Source organism: Dermacentor andersoni, unplaced genomic scaffold (genome assembly GCF_023375885.2).
Source record: "Dermacentor andersoni unplaced genomic scaffold, qqDerAnde1_hic_scaffold ctg00000041.1, whole genome shotgun sequence".
Lineage (NCBI taxonomy): Eukaryota > Metazoa > Arthropoda > Arachnida > Ixodida > Ixodidae > Dermacentor > Dermacentor andersoni.
In genome coordinates, this window is record NW_027314754.1 from 1,246,827 (window position 1) to 1,264,307 (window position 17,481).

Below are 17,481 nucleotides of genomic sequence, written 5' to 3' on the forward strand. Positions count from 1 at the left end.
GGTCGCAAGCCCCAAGGGTAGCGTTGGCCTGGCGGCCTGGGGCACAACTGGAAGCATCCGAAGGTCCCGGCAAAGCATGAGTCGACTGGTAACAGAACAACTTGTTTATTCTAACATCGCAAAAGAGCGGGCGGTCAGGTCGACCGGAGTGGAGAGACGGGAGAGCACGTTACTCAACAGAAGAAATCGGAGCCTCTCTCCCGGCGTCCGGGGGCAGCTGCTCTTATACTCTCGGAGTTGAGGGCAAGAGGAAGGCCTCGTGACGAGACCACGTGACGGCGGGGCACGGACGAGCTGAGAGACAAGTTGAGACGAGTGTAGTGACGCATCCGCCTTGCCGGCGCCGGACAGACCTCCTCGCTTCACACTTGGGAAGCTCCTCTCCCCGGCTGCCGCGCTTTGACAAGCGCGGGCACACACACACACACGCACACACGAAGACACGTGGCACTGAAACACGCCTGGACGCGTTTGGCGGGGAGGCTTTGCGGCAGCTCCGAACGGGCCAAAATGTCCGCCGCTTTGAACGAAGCCCCGGCGTCCGTTGCATCCGCGCCGGCTATGCCGCGCGTCGTAGGCGAAACGTAACAGTCTATTTGCGGCGGCTACTGTGAATCCCGCACTCGCGTCCCGATTAGCTCGGCGCTCGGGCCACACTTCACACCGTTTTCAATGTGCCGCACGAGACAGACTTTCCGCGCCAGTTAATATATCCCGAAACGAAAACACATATACAGCTGCGTCGAATTTCGCATTAGGGAGTATTGTAATCATTGGGGGAGCTTATATTCTTCTTCTAGTTTTGCAGCGTCACTGTTCCTCACTGTGTCTATACAAAAGTTTCGTCATAGTTTCTGAATTTAGCGCATTTTTCGTAAAAACTAAAACAGCCTGAGCATTTAATTTGGCAAATCCATTTGATTATCTGCTTAAAGGGCTCGTAAAGAATGAGTTTACACTTGTAGTATCAATACAAAAATACAGACACAACTATTAGGATCCGTACTGCAAATAGTCACTTGAAATAAACCTGCTGGTACATTTGCACCACTTTGTTTAAATCAAAACAATGTCGAGTAGCTGACTACGTATAGACAATTTCACGCAATGACGTTTCTTTAAGCGCGTAGGAAAAGCACAGTGTAGTCTTCTTCATAACGTAATAATCGACGTCAAGGGGAAAGCATGTGAACTTATGAAGGACTCTGTATAATGGCTGTAACCAATCTAAGAATCACTAACTCATAAAATAGCCAGTGTTCGAAAATTATCTGTGGCTTTATTCTGTAGCGGTTCCGTTAGGAACTGGTTGACTCTCACGAACGCGATTGGCCGGCACTTCATTGTCGTCATCCCTGTTGCGTATTACTGCAAATTTTGTTGTCGTCCCACAAGCTTCCAATCAGCTGGAAAAGCGAACCGGTCGTCTGCTAAGAGCGGAACCACGGAAAAGTGGTTCACCCGAGGGTCGCGCGCGGCCGCGAGCATGATCTAGAGGGTTGCTAAGGCAACTGTGGCCTTCTGCTAGCCTCGCGATCGCTGGCGAGACGAGTTAGAGAGGCCAATGGCTGCTCCTTTGGTGTGCTGCTGGTGAGCGTTGGCGAAAGACAACCGGGACGAGAGGCATCGGTGTGACGAGCTCGACATGAGCGAAGAAGAGTTCCACAGACATTTTAAGCTCATCGAAAACACAGTGCATTGGATTTGCGATGAGCTAAAATATTTCAGACCACAAGATTAAATGGCGTCGACATTGCGACGAAAGGGCTCTGAGCGCCTAGTTTACGTTCTTTTTTCTTTTTTGTTTTGCTCCGTGTTGTTTTCAGCAGTGCGTCTGGAATGAAGGAGCGATAGCATCATCGTAACCGGCAGTGAGTCGTGTCATTACCACAGTCGCCAGGACCAATACGGTTGAGGGAAAATAAACAGGGAAATAAACAGGGAAATAAACAGCTTGGCGTGTACTGAATCTCAGTGAGACAAGTTTGTGACGCTTTCTATGGCCCCCCAACATATACCTTCTTTCGGTACTCACGCTTGTCGAAGACGCGACGAGCAATTGCCAAGAGTGATAATAGTGGAGTGTTATCATAAAAAGCCGACAAACGCAGACACAAAGGACAACATAGGGGAAATTAATTGTGCTTAAGAAATGAAATAAACGATACATTAATGGAAATTAATATGCATGAAAGAACAACTTGCCGCAGGTGGGAACCGAACCCGCAACCTTCGCATTTCGCGTGCGATGCTCTACCAATTGAGCTAACGCGGCGCTGTTTCCCCATCCACTTTCTCGGGTATTTGTGTCCTAGTAGAAGCCTGGGAGTGTTAGCCAGCGCTACTACTCACAGACCTTGGCGGCGGACGTCGAACGTCCTTTTTGCCGTAGGCGTCACGAGAACGTGATCTTCTTGGGTGAAGGCAACTGGTCAATAAACCCTTGGTGTCAGTGTTTGTTGGCTTCTTATGATATGACTGATAAAATTCGGGCCCCTCGGTTAACCCTCTTTCTCCTCGTTTATTGCATAACGAGGGTCTCGAATCCGGCTACATTGATGCCTTCAGGTAGCATATGTGGGTTTATTGACCAGTTGCCTTCACCCAAAAAGATCACGTTCTCGTGACGCCTACGGCAAAAAGGGCCTTCGACGTCCGCCGCCAAGGTCTGTGAGTGGTGGCGCTGGCTAACACTCCCAGGGTTCTCTGCTGGGACACCTAAATACCCAAGAAAGTGGATGGAGAAACAGCACCGCGGTAGCTCAATTTGTAGAGCATCGCACTCGAAATGCGAAGGTAGTGGGTTGTGCTAAAAGCAGGTCTTGCCTTTCGCGAAAACAGCACACACTGAACACTTTCTAAAAAAAGAAGTTCCTATTGTTGATATGCATTCCCACCGTGCAGGATCCGGGAATGGCTTTTGCGCGTTCACTTCACGCAGCAAAGCAGAAATCGTAGGCCATTGAAATGTACAGCCTTCCGCTGGTCTCCTCTGACGCTGCCATTTTGAGAAACTCTTTTGCCTCGCACCCTCCCGAAGAAAGGAGAACCATGACAGCAGCACGCAACGCCCCCTACGTACGCACGCAAGAATCGGATGCGTGCGTACGCAGCGGCCGCGTACGCATCACGTACCGTTCGTGTTGCGTTCTGCACATGCGCACTGTGCAGACCGTAGCGATCTTACGTACGAAACGCCGTTGCGTACGCTAAGTACACAGTACTAAAACCATCTATGAACGGAAATTAACTACGCCAAAACCGTTGAGATGTTTTTCGCTAACTGCGTCACAATCTCGGTTCCGTGCCGTAAAAGCCAAAATTGCTTGAAATACGTCGCAGACAAACAAAATTTCTCGCCGTTCCGTAGCCTAATAGTGCCGTGGTGCCATGTCGAACTACAGAAGGAACGCAAGAATACGCCTAGAGCCCAAAAAATAAGCTACATCCAGAATAAACGGGTCGCCGGACAGGCGAACTTAACATGCGCACCCGGCCTCGCTGGCTTCGGTGGCCTGTCTAGCGCATGACGCATGCATATGTCGCGCTTGGCGTGCCGTTAGCTTGTTGCTAGATAACGCAAGAAAAATAGGTCGCAAAGTATAAGTTCATTTATACGCAAAGCTTTTTAGTTTTAGGGGGCAAGAATAAAAATAAATAAAACGTTGTCTCCAATTTCATTTTACATTCTTTTTTTCCATGCTCGCGTCAACTAACGGATGGGATTAACACTAGGCGTGAAGTGTTTCCTGTTGCCAGTTTTCGCCTAGTGTCCCCTCTTGTTGAATGTCTTTCACTAAGTCCGAAGTCTCATGCTAACAACACTCTGTCTCTCTCAGCCTGTGCTCAAGCATTATGACGATCTTTTCCTTCTTTCACGGTCGGCTTTTTCTCACGGCGCCTATTCGAAAACCGAGCGACTACTAAGGGAAATATTGTGCTCCATGTGGTTCTCGGGCATGCCTCTGCCCATCCAAGCCGTCCACCTGAAAAAGTATTAGCTGCCTGTTTTTGGGCATGACTGCCTTGTTTGCAAGCGTGATACATACAGAAAAGCGATTCGCAGAGCCAAGCGAGCAATAAGGGTCATGCCACACTGGCACATGGCTCAGTCGTAGTAGCTCGCCAGCACACCTTCTTCACAGCTTGACGTACTTGCTGTCATTTCTTCACCTATAATATTCCTTTTCACCTCTATGGCCCTCCTCATTTTTCCAGCTGCGCTCAGAGTTCAGCCACAGCGCCGAGAGCGCTTGAATAAAATGTATACTGCTTTCACAATAAAGAAAGTGATTTCTGTGCTAAAGCTAGCGCGCGGGAACAAATACACCCTTTGAAGAGACTCTAAAGGTTATCCGCCGTTTTTGCCTCCTTTACAAAATATATTTATTACTTAATTCCACACAATAGACCTTTTTATCTAAATCATTAAGCTTCAAGTGAGGCACACATTAGAACTGTTTATCCAGTGTAAATGGGCAATGTCTTTGTGCCGATTTTGAATAATTTATCTTTGTGCAGCATTGCGTGAAGTTTACCACGTAAATGTTCACTACCAAGCGCTGTAAACCCCGAATTCTCGCTATTTCAATGTAACCATCTTCATTCGAGACGTTACACAGAATCTAAAAGGTCTAATCCTCACACTCAACTTCACTACGAGCTAAACTGAATTTTATACTATACAGAAAAAGACGCAGAACACTCACAGGCTGTTTGTATGCGACACGGAAACATGAAAAAGAAATTCACGGAGAACCTACTCTGGGAGGAGCCTAAGTTTGCGCGAACATTGTGCCACTTGCTCATCTCCACGCAGCCCGGTGTCATTATCAATGTTACGAAACTTGATCCGGCCAGTACAAACGACAGCACTGTGGCGACACGAACTGATGCGGACGGTGACGCTGATGAAGTTCTGATCGTTATAAGCCGTTATAGTTCGTTAGCGCCTTAACCATCCGTGACCAAGCGCACTGTGTCGACGGCTGCTTATGACACGGCCACGCGGAACGTGTCTTGAAAGCGATCCGGCATGCCGAAAGAGGGCGCCGACTGCTGCTAGCTCAACGCGCTGTGTTCTGGTCGCTTACTTAGCGTTGAAGAGAGACGCGCGGGCCCGTACCTTGAAAGCGATCTGCGAAAGGCGCAGAGTACGGCCTGTGCTGAGAGCTCCGTGAGCGCTGTGGCCTCGGCGCTTCGTTCGCGTTGAAGCGACAGGCAGCACGAAGGTAAAGTCGCTCGCTGCTGTGGGCTGTATGTCTTACATGACAGATGTACGGACGCTTTTCTCGTTGGGTAAGCACAAAAAATGCTCACGCATTTAGCAGAGTAAATTCTGCACGCACAACCACTCTTTACAAAAGAAGAAATAAATAATCCACTCACATTCCTGTATTCCTCCCAGTAGGCGAAGCATTCTTCCCACTTTTCAGAGATAAACGCAAAAGAAACAAGAAATTGTTATTCTGCATGAGTAAGCAAAAACAGTTACATTGAACGGACACTAAATAGGAAAATGAAAGCTGCTTGAGGTGTACATTAATGTTGCCCTTTTCGACCAAAAAAAAAGCCAATTTACTGCGACAAGATTCTCGGTGAGCCGGAAAACTCGCAGTAACGAAAGTCATTTGGCAGTGCCACTTTCCCGCTGAGACCTTAAACATTGAGACGGCATCATGTCTCGGGCCCAATTAAAATAGTAAGCCTCGCAGTTGAAGAAGCATTCGTCCTGGTCCCGTACCAGGACGAATTTTTCTTCAACTACGAGGCTTTTCATTCGAGGAATCCGTATGGGTTTTCTTTGTAGCAATTGCTACGAATGGGTGGATGTCTCATTTTCCTTTCATTACCGGTATAGAACAACATGTGTTTTCAGTCCAAAGATATCCTAGAAGGTGCGATTGCTTTTGACCAGCGATTGTTTATATCTTAAACAATTCACCGGTGTGTTCAGTATAATCGACTATAGATATATCCCTAATCGCTTTCTTTCGAAGTTTGTTTATCTTATTAACATTGATTGTCGTTGGGTTTCTCCTTAGCAAGAAACAATAATTCACATGCTACAAAAACAAGCTGCTATAAAGTGTTATCTGAACAGAAACTGGAAGAAAGGAACGCGTTCTTGCAAGTATACCTGCACATTTCGAAATATACGCATTCAGCAACATAAATGTGTGTCGGGAGGATTCCACGTTGCTCTACGAGTTTCTCATTGACACTTTTCATCTAAACATAATATATGAGAATTAGTTTGGTTATTCAATACTAATTATGTAATTAGGCGGAATGAAAAAGTAATCTTAGTATCTCCTAGTGACGACAAACAACATTACCTTAGTACTTTGCAGCAACGTGGCATTTGCATATTTTGAATGTTTGGCTCAAGTTACGTGGGACACCCTGTGCGAGATCTGTTAGAAAACTATCCGATATTTGACCGAAGAAAAAGAACTAGCATAACCTGAGCGTTGGAAACCTAATCACCCTCAAGGTAGTCTCCTTGGGACTCGACACACTTCTACCAGTGGTGCTGCCGTTGTTAGAAGCATTCCGAGAAGGCCTCTTTCGGAATGGTGTTTAGCTGAGCTGTCGTTGCAGCCGTATTGTCCTCTCTTGTCTGAAATCGCGCTCCTTTTAATGGCATCTTGATTTTGGGAAACAATCAGAAGTCGCAGGGGGCCGTAGCAGGATAGTAAGGAGCCAGCTGAACTACCGGAGTCTGGTTTTTCGCCAAAGAAGTCTGAATCAAGTGCGAGGAATGTGCAGGAGCATTGTCGTGATGGATGCGCCAATTTCCTGCTGACCAAACTCCGGTCTCTTGCGCCGCACAGCGTCACGTAGGCGACGGAGGACATCCCTGTAGTACTCGTTGGTGATTGTTTGACCCTGTGGTGCGTACTCGTAGTGTACTACACCACGGGAGTCAAAGAAAGCAGTCAGAATCACTTGGACGTTGCTGCGCACTAGGCGGGCCTTCTTTGGTCTTGGTTACGTGGGATGCTTCCACTGTGGCGAATGGAATTCGGTTTCCGGGTCGTATCCGTATACTCTAGACTCGTCACCAGGGATTATGGCGTTCATGAAGTCGGGGTCCCTGTTTGTGGAATCCAGCATATCCTGTGAGACTTCAACACGAAGTTGCTTTTGCTCTACCGTGAGCAGCTTCGGCCCGAATTTCGCCGCAACTCTATTCATGGCCAAAGTTTCGGTCATAATGGAATGTGCAGAAAAAGTGCTGATGCCCAACTCTTCCGCAATTTTTCGGATAGTCACAGGACGGTCCCGCATCACCACAGCGCTCACTTCGGCAATATCCTGGTCATTTCAGCACGTTGATGGCCGACCGGAGCGTTGCTCGCTCTTCACCGATGTGCGACCGTCTTTAAAACGGTTGTACCACTCCTTCATCGGTGTGCTGCTCATAGCATCGTCACCAAAATCCGTCTTAATCTTCCGAATGGTTTCCACTTGGCTGTCGCCCAGTTTCTGGCAAAATTCGATGCAGTAGCGCTGCTCCAGTCACTTCGCCATTTTCCTTGGAATAAAAAAACGATGGGTGCATTGCGCACTACCTCCCTCCAACGCTCCGTCCCAGCGACTGACGCTATCGGAAGGCGGGAAAAACTTTTGCATGCTCACGAAGGTTCAAGATCGGATGATGCAAGCGGTCTTGTTTCATATGGATCAGGTGTTCTCAAAAAATAAAAAATAACAAGGTCGGACACTTTTCTAACAGACCTCGTATAGCACAATCGGGTCGTTGCCTCAACGACCGCCGGCTCGAGCACGCTAATAACGTGATGACGAAAAGCAAGAGTAATCTGGCCATATACTGTGCAAATTGTGCCTGTTATCCGTTCTTAATGAAACACGGGTTCGGCCCCGGCATAGAGACCAAACAGCATGCGAGGTTTTGAAGCGTTTGCGATGATACGCAAAGGTGAATCATGCATTAGTGCTCCTTCAATTGCACTAACTGTCAAGAGTTTATGTATCTCCACCACTAATCTCGCTGCCCACTTCAGTTTCATTCTTAAGAGTCCACTTTTTATAACGTGACGCATGCACGGATGAAGTGCATGATAGCTCCTCCTCCCCACGAACCCCTTTTCAACCGTATGTTTCTCTATGCGCTCAATAAACCGATGTGGTTGGCTGGCAGCCCTTGTCCTGTGTTGCTTCCTTGTCCTCGCTTATTTCGCGCTGTGTTTTCACCGATGGAATATGTGCGATGTTTTTCGTGTCTGTTCCGAACATTTGCTCTCGAACTCTACAATGTTCCTTCCAGGATGGCACATCTAATGTATTTCTGGTGCGCTATGCAGATGTTGCCGCTAAACGTCTCATTGTGTTGTTCAACTGTTCACCATTAACTGCAAAAGTACAAACAATTTGAAGACGATTCGGGTTCCCTCCATCCTTAAGAAAAGCAAGCATTCATAATAAGTTATAGTCCTATAATATTAATGTCATATATTTGTTGATTCCTTGATGATGTATTCGGTAAACGCATCGGGAGATTCTTTGAACAAAGTGCTATATTCAGAAATCCCAGCGTGGATTTACCGTTACAGCAGTTAACACTGTAGCACGAACGCTGCCTACAAATGTTGAGATCGACAACATATTCTTAGATTTTAGCAAGGCATTAGAAACATATTCTCATCAGAAACTGACTCTAATACTTAAAGATAATGTTCTGTTTCATATACATTTGATCAAATAATTATTGCTAGACTCAACTTGTTAAGTTACTTTCAGTGGAATGGATTTACTCGTGGTCTCTTTCTGTTACATCAGGTGGGACCCAGGGCATCGTATCTTGTTCTACGTTGTTTCAACTTTTTGCAGCGTGGTAACACTGGTATTTACCGATGACCCCGTACTATTCCTTGAAGTTACTTGTACGGGTGATCAAATAAATGTGTACTTATGTCTGGATAATACATTTAAATGGTGTAATAAACATGGGATGGTCAAAAATACAGAAAAAAAGTGTCTATCGTCGAATACCTCACATAATGCCATCATTCAAGTATACGTAACAACTGGGTCTATTCACACTAAAACAGGTAAATGATTACAAATAGGGATGATCAACTACAACTATTTAACTTACTTCGAAACTGCAAATCAACACATTTCCTTTTCCTTACGTCAGTTGTGCTTCCTAAAGCGCAAACAGTTTTTTTTTTGTCCAGCCTTACACTTTTTACTTACTTTGAGCATATAAGACCCAAGTTAGAATGTTTTTGTGTTGTATGGGACCCATTAATAAAAGTATCATGAAAAAACTTTTAGCTATCCAAAGAAAGGCTGTTAGACTTACTTATTCAAGTTTAAGCCTGCTAACTCAATAACTGAGCTGACCTCAAACCACCTGTAATTAGTATACGTCGTAATTCGATGCACTTTTTGATACAATTTAGCGTTTCTCGTCCAGGTAAATTTCTCCTCTCTGACCATGAGACATAGTGTGCTTTTGTTGATACGTATCTTCGAGAACATTTGGGCAGAGCGCGATAAGAGCGGGCATGAGTACACGATGTACACGCTTCATTGTTTGCGCTTGAGTTTTGTAATCTTGTCCCCAAGTGCTGATATTGTTTAATCTTGTCCCCGCTTTTTGCCCTTAACCAAATATACCCACGAAACACTAATTCGGGCTTTAGCTCTTTTTTGTCTAAAACTGCTCATTCTATCCGGGGCCCTTTACATTTTGAAAAAATATCTCTAGGCAACTTCCAAAACCACGCATGGCTTCGCTGATTGTTTATAAAAACTGGCTTGCATGGCAACAGTGCCGTATATTGAAAACAGTGAATGCCAGGCTAAAGAGGGCGGTGAGTCCCGTTTAACAAGTTTTTTGGTTCACACAATAATTAGGCACGAGGAAAACCACCACATTCTAAGGCATTCAATGTAAGGGAACAACGTGTGGACGGAGAAAGCGATGTATTGGTTCCACGCTTCTTAGGTGAAATGCCGTTTTTAAAGAGAAACTTTGATAGCGAACTCTCCCGGACGTAGTGAACCTTGCGACGTGCCGCGTTGGTTAGCACTATGTACCAGTGCTAGTTTGCACTATGTAAGGGTGCCGAATATTGCAAAAGACAGCAGCAGAGAGCAGCCACAAATGGCAGGAATAGCAAAAAAAAGCTTCACCTCAGGAATTTGGCGTAAGTTTTTTTATTTAAAGGTAGTAACATAATTTTCACGATATATGTCCCATGTTGCTTGGCAAAAATGATTAGCGTCCTTTCTATGTCGCAACTGAGAGTGTACTTTTCGCTCTGTTATGACAAAGTTCTTAATTGCTTGTAAAAATTGACCAACAATAGCGAGAAAACAAAACACGCTTCACACTTACCTCTTGATCGCTTTTGCCAGATTTTTTACGTTGACTTTCCTAGAAGAAATGTTAGTAAGTTTAGAATGCCTGAAGAAATTGCGAAGGGGAAACTGGTGACAATAAAGTTGAAACACATGTTCTCGCTCAGAAAGACAAGAAAACAAAGCACACCGGCGTTTGAGAGGGGTACCCTGGCGTCAATATTTGATATAATTCCCCACGGTACTGTCAGATTAGCTATGTGCTATGGCACTATGTTGCTGAGCATAAGACAGCAGGTTCGCTTGCACGCAGCTACGGCTGCAATTTTTTGCGTTTAAAATGCAAATGCACTCGTGCATTCTGAATAGCTGCGCGTTAGTAGCTCCTTGTGGTCAAAAATAATCCGTAGCCCTCCAATACACTCTGCTCCTTAAATATCTGGGCAGTTTCGGGACGTTTAACCCCCAACTCAATTTTTATTTTATACTAAGAAAAAGGCGTAGTCACGCCTCAGCGAAATTGGAGGCGACAAGTTTAACCTTTAATTATGCTGTTAGTAGTGGCAGTTCAAGTTCCGTATTTTCAAAGCAACATTGATATCTCCTTCCATCCTACAGGCCAGAATGCGGTGCTTTTGGGTGCCGTTTTGTTCCTCTAGCTGCCGTAAGAAAGAACGACGAGTGTCATTTGGTACCCGAAAACACAGAGCGGCCTGAATGATGACGTTGAGCTATTGAAAGAAAGGGCAGGGAGCTGAACTGGACTTGAAGTTAGTCGGCCTCTTGCAGCCTCCATTTTCTGTAAAACGATATTCCTCACTTTATGAAGAAGTGCATGGTCAAGCATGATGCTATTCCAAGCGTGTTGCCTAACAGTCCGGCCTACATTAACTCATTAAGGCCCATGATAGGACTACGAACCAGAGTTAATTGGTTTTCGGTAACTATCGGTATTATCACACTCTAACTGCACTACGAACATTTATTGAATTGCAATTTAATTTTTCATACGTTGCAGCCCTGTAGTTTCTAAAGTACGCTTGGCGTGTATGACACCAAAGCCTCAAAAGTATGACAGCTCCTCAAAATTATGCTATTGCTTGGAACCTCCTAAAACATAAAAGTCTTACTTTTCATGGTCAAATGAAACTTTACACACACCTATTTAGTGTTAAGATGGCAAAAGCTGCATTTTATAGACAGGCATTCTTTGTTTGAGAGGTGTTTTTATTAGTATTCAAATGTGTAAAATATCAATCCGAATGGTGACAGAGAAGGGCCTTGGCGTTGCTTTCAGAGGCGCGTGTGTTGTAAGTATAATATTATATACAGTTTTCTTTGTTTTCATCGGGCACTTTTAACCTTGCTTCAAGTATGAAGCAACTAGCCCTCAAGAACGTTCGAGTAAAATGTTATTTTTCCGTTGTAATTTCACGCCACGTGCCCTTCCAGCTTGTTTCCATTGTTCGTCTATGTTATTTTTTGTATTGTTCCAGAGTTCCTCCCTAATAAGTTTACGCGATTCTAATATATCCTAGAGACGGCCTTGTATTCCTCACGTATTTCTAACCATCAGCGTTCACTTTCACCTTTCCTCTTTGCTTCAAGCAATAATTGAACCATATTCTTTTTTCTTCCGGCATATTTCCCCTTTTTTGGTTTCTTCATCCTGCGGCAACTGCCTTTTTTTTGCCGGCCTGTGCTCTCGTGATGATTCGGTCATTCAGTCATTGCTTTTCGTATCTCCCTGTTCCACCAGCTTTTCGGTTTTTGTCCTTGCTGTGTTGCTTCTCTTCCGCATTTTTGTCGTAATTACACTTAGAAGCTCACTATATTTCCATTCTTCATTTCCACCCCACACTATTTCCATTCTTTGCTTGGCCATTTGCCAAGTTCTTTCTCGACTCTTGTCACTATAATTGTTATTTTTTCAGCGTTCCAATTTAGCAGCGTAACTTTTTGGGCTTGTTGGTGCATGATCTGAATAGCAATGAATAGCGCCCAGAGGACGAGACAGTAAAATTCACACACACACGAACAGTACGACCGCTATTCCAACAAATTAAGATAAAAGGAACCATTATATATTGTCTAATAGGGAGTACATTGTAGGTGAACACACTGACGTATCTATAAAGCTGTGAAATGACGTTTTTTACAGTGCCGCCAGAATTTTGGGGACAGTCCTCATTTATAGGTAATATATCGCTTTTAACATTACACACTGTTTTAGGTTGTTTGACAACGTCACGCATTCCTGATTCATTACACAACTGCAAATCTATGTGTGCAATTTGCGAATCATCGTCAAGATCGTCATCATAAGCCTAATATTACATCCACTGAAGGACGAACGTCTCTCCCTGCGATCTCCGATTCCCCCTGTCTTGAGCTAGCTGATTCGAATTTCCACATGCAAAGTTCCTGATTTCATCCCGCCACCTAGTTTCCTGACGTCCTGGACTGCCCTTCCCTTCGCTTGGCACCCATTCTGCAATTCAATTTGCCCACCGGTTATCCACACTACGCATTATGTGATCTGTCCAGCTCCACTATATATATCTTAATATCAGTTAGAATATCTGGTATCTCACTTTGCGCTCTGATCCACAACGCTCTCTTCCTGTCACCTAAAGTTGTACCAGCATCCATTTTTTATGTTAACCTCCAAGTTTCAGCCCCATACGTTAGCTGGGCAGAATGCAATGATTGCACGCTTTTCTTTTCAACGACAGTGGTAGGTATGCTCCCAGTCAGAATTTGGCAATGCCTGCCGTAGGCACTCCAACCTATGGGCATTCTTCTTCAATTTCCTTCTGATGACCAAGGTCCCCTGTGAATAATTTACCTAGATGAACGTACTTCTGTACATACTGTAGAGGCTGACTGGCGATCCTGAATTATTGTTCTTATATGTCATTATTATTGTTCTCGTATTGTTCTTTAGCCAGACTGCAGAAAATCGTCTCGGTGTTCCGCGTAATCATCTACAACCCCACTCTTCCACTTTCTCTGTTGTGGTCCTCAATTATTCGTTGTAATTCGTCCCCAGTACTGCTGAACAGGACAATGTCATCCACAAACCGAAGGTTCGTGAGATGTTCGCCCTTGATCCTCGCTCCTAAGCCTTCCCACTCTAAGGGCTTGAATACTTCTAACCATGCAGCGAATAGCATTGGAGAGATTGTGTCTCCTTGCCTGACCGCTTTTTTTTTATTGATATGATATAAGGAGATGTTGGCGCACAGGTTACGGCGCCGGCTACTCCTCATCTCTTCGGTGGTTCTGTCATACATCGTACAGTGTTCAAGGTGACATATCAAATAGTCTTTTCACACAAGCACCAGGACATATCACGCAACCTTTCCCCAAGAAGACTATGACGTAAGGAACACATGGTACATACAATATACAATGTAAATGTCTCCACACTTATGTAGATGAAAGTCTCAAAAGTACAAAAGATATTGTCGCCTAATAACACATTGTCTAGTCAGCGGGTGGTGCATACATCGTGTAAATGCATTATCACATACAGTCACAACAGAACAGTCAACATAACATAATTCACAAACAGATGGATATATACAGTGACAATGAAATGAAGGGAACAATGAAAGCACTAATAACGTCCAGCGATGCCGCTGTCTTCAAGAAAAGCCTTTAGTGCTTTTAAAGCACTCTTCTGTAAGGCCGTTGTTGGCCAAGGGCCCAAAAGTTTCCTTAAACTGAAAGGTCTGCGGTTTAATTTAATTAGCGCTGATTTAAGTCGGCTTCTTGGTGTGTCGTGATGTGGGCAATCTAGAAGGAGGTGATATATATCTTCGTCTACAAATCCACAATCACATTCGGGGGTTTCCGCACGGCCAATTCTGTGTAAGAAATGCTTTGTGTAGGCAGTGCCTAGCCTTAAACGATGAATAAGGGTTTCCATAGTTCTATCTAATGACAATGAAAATTTGAATTCAATAAATGGATCAATATGATATAAGTCCGAGCTCTTAGAATTCTGGTCAAACCAAGTGTTTCTAGACATTTTGAGAGACGTTGTCCTTATAATGCAGCGTAATTCATCCTTTGATATTGGGAGCGGAGCCGTATCATCTTTGAGGTGCGCTTGTCGTGCTGCTTCATCGGCTGCTGTGCTGCCAGGAATGTCGCAATGCCCTGGTATCCACTGGAATGCTATTGAATGTTTCGCTTCGCTTGCCTTTGTGAGGTTTTTAAGTGTTTCATATATTATACTGTCACTGAATGTTTTCCCCTTTGTGTTGCAGAGTGATGTTAGAGCCGCCTGTGAATCGCTGAAAATTACCCACTTTTGCGCATCTCTTACTGACAATATAAATTTTATGGCACATAGGATTGCGAACAGTTCAGCCGTTGTGGACGAAGTCGCACGAGATAACTTAAATGATTCTTTTTTGTTGAGGTGCGGTATAATGAATGATGAAGTTGAAGAGGTTGCTGTACTGGAGCCATCTGTATAGACGTGTGTGTATCCTGAATACCGCATATATATCTGGTACAGCGCTAGTTGTTGAGCAGCTCGAATGAACATGTCTCTTTTGCTGAATATCCCATCTACTGATAATTCGATTTTCGGAACTGTAAGCAGCCATGGAGGATATTCGATGTCTGAGTTCCAAAATTCATTTCTTGGCAATATTTGAAGATTTTCTTGAATTTCTACATGAACATAACTTCTATCTCGTTTCATTATATCTAGAGCCAATGGGTGGTTTTTATGCTGGGTTTGAAGACGGAAATAATGCCGGCATGTTTCTGTAGTTCGTATAACTGGAAATGGTGATTGGCGAGCCTCAGCTATTACAAGAGAACTAGAAGTCGCTCGTGGAACTCCTAGACATAGACGTAGTCCTCTAGCTAAGAGTCTTTGAAGTCGCTCTTCTGACGTGTGGGAAATTCCGTGTAAGATGGGCGCGGAATACGCAACTTTTTGTCGTGTTAATGCATTGTGAACAGTCAGCATGGACGATACTGATCCGCCCCATGATGTGCCTGCAAGTCTGCGAAGTACAGTCACTATGGCATTGACCTCGTTTTCGAGTTTTTTTATGTGGGGTGACCAGGATAGCTGCCTATCAAGTATTATGCCTAGAAATCGATGCTGTGTGACAATCATTAGAGGGTGTCCTTCCAGACTAAGAGTGAAATTTTTTAACTGCCTTCGAGTGAAGGGCAATACACCTGTCTTTGCGGGTGATAGTACCATTCCTCTCTCTCTCAAAAAATTGTTGATTATATTTATGCCGTCTTGCAATGCCATTTGAAGTAGTTGAGCATTAGACCCAGATGTCCAAATACACACATCATCTGCATACAGTGAAAACATTAACTGTGATGGCAGCCTTCTTGTTAAATCAGCCATGACGCAGTTAAAAAGGAAGAGGCTGAGTACGCTTTCCTGTGGTACTCCCTGTTTGACAACATGTTCAGCACTCTTTCCTTCACCCGTCTGAACAAATATTTTGCGACCTGATAGAAATTCAGACATCCATCGCAAGGACCTGCCAGACAGACCAAGTTCCAACATGCTTAGCAAAATATGAACGTGACTAACAGTGTCAAATGCCCTCTTGATGTCTAGAAATACTGCTACAGTCATGTTCCCACGTGCACGCTCATGCTCCACACAGGTTACTATATCTAATATTGCATCCATTGTGCATCTATGTTTTCTAAAACCTACTAAGTAGTTGGACAGCACATTCGTTTCATTACACCACCATTGAAGTCGCGCGTCAATCATTTTCTCCATTACTTTGCATAAACAACTTGTCAAACTAACAGGGCGGAAGGATTCAAGGCACAAGGGCGTCTTACCAGGTTTTAAAATTGGTATGATTCGAGCGACTTTCCAAGAGTCAGGTACAGTTTCCTCTATCCATAAGTTATTATAGATGTCTAAGAGAGCATTTGTACCTGTCGGTCCGAGGTTTCTTAGCATATTGTACGTAATGCCGTCCGGCCCAGCAGCGGACTTTTGGCGACATGATGCAATTGCACATTGAAGCTCGCTTAATGTGAAAGTATGATCTAATTGAGGATGTTGGGCCCAGTAGCAAGCAGTAATTTTTCGCTTAGCCAAAACTACTGAAATATCGAATTCCGCACATTGCGATGAAAAAGCAGGTCTGGAAATAAGCTAACAAAATTGATCTGCAACTATTATTTCACACGTGTCCCGAGCTACAGCGAGAGCACGAAATGGGAAGCTCTGTGTTACAGGTCCGCTTAAAGAACGAATTACTAGAAAAATTCGGGGGACAGCCGTGTGAGGAGACAGCGTGCCGCAGAAATCGCGCGAGCGCCGTTTGCCTAAATTTTCCATTCGTCTGCGCATTACATTGTGTATTTTCTGAGCGTTTCTGCATGCTTCTAAACTTCCGCTCCGTCGGTAAGCTCTTTCGGATCGACGTCGGATGGCTCTTACGTGTTCATATTCTCCGTCAACTGCAGCATAATATTTTGTAATTGGGACCTTCCTTGTGCATATGTTCATATTGTCTTGCAAAAATTCTGTAAATTTTTCCACTGTTGCATGTTGATTAATTTGATCCGTTAGGCGGTACCGAAAAGCCTGCCAGTTGGTTAGTCTGCTGTAACGCCTGACATCACAGAGCATGCTAGGGTGGTAAACAAGGATGGGAAAATGATCACTTCCGCGCGTTTCCATATCTGTTGTCCATCCCACACCATTCACTAGATCATGTGAACACAGGGTAACATCTATGCAGCTTGAGTAATTATATCCACGAAGGAATGTTGGCGACCCATCGTTTAAAACAGTCAAGTTGCATTTATCTATGGCGCACTCAATGACGTTACCCCATGCATCACAATGATCACTGCCCCTGATGGTGTTGTGTGCATTGAAGTCGCCACATATAAATACATTAGAGTGAGCTATTTTGAAGATATCCACTAGCGCTTCTACTGAAATCCGGTTTGAAGGTTGTAGATATAGATTAATCACTGTTATATAGAGCTTGCCAAAGGATACTTTACATGCGATGAATTCCGGGAAGTCTGAATCACTGGACTGAATTTGATAAGATGGTAGGTCCTTTCTGACGCACAGGAGCACTCTGCTAACAGCACCTTGACGAGAAGTCTTGT

At 44.4% G+C, this 17,481-nt stretch overlaps 1 protein-coding gene and 1 pseudogene across 2 annotated transcripts in view; both read right to left on the reverse strand.

Moving 5' to 3' along the window:
• LOC126531200 (membrane metallo-endopeptidase-like 1) overlaps positions 1–17,481 on the reverse strand; it is a 232,426-nt gene that overhangs the window by 136,237 nt on the left and 78,708 nt on the right. For both annotated transcript variants that reach the window (XM_072285753.1, XM_072285752.1), the window contains exons 12-13: positions 10,376–10,414; positions 5,389–5,427 (exon numbers count right to left, since the gene is read on the reverse strand). In XM_072285753.1, the coding sequence (XP_072141854.1) occupies positions 5,389–5,427; positions 10,376–10,414 (78 nt within the window). The remainder of the gene's footprint in view (positions 1–5,388; positions 5,428–10,375; positions 10,415–17,481) is intronic.
• On the reverse strand, positions 6,994–7,536 carry LOC140214393 (protein GVQW3-like; annotated as a pseudogene).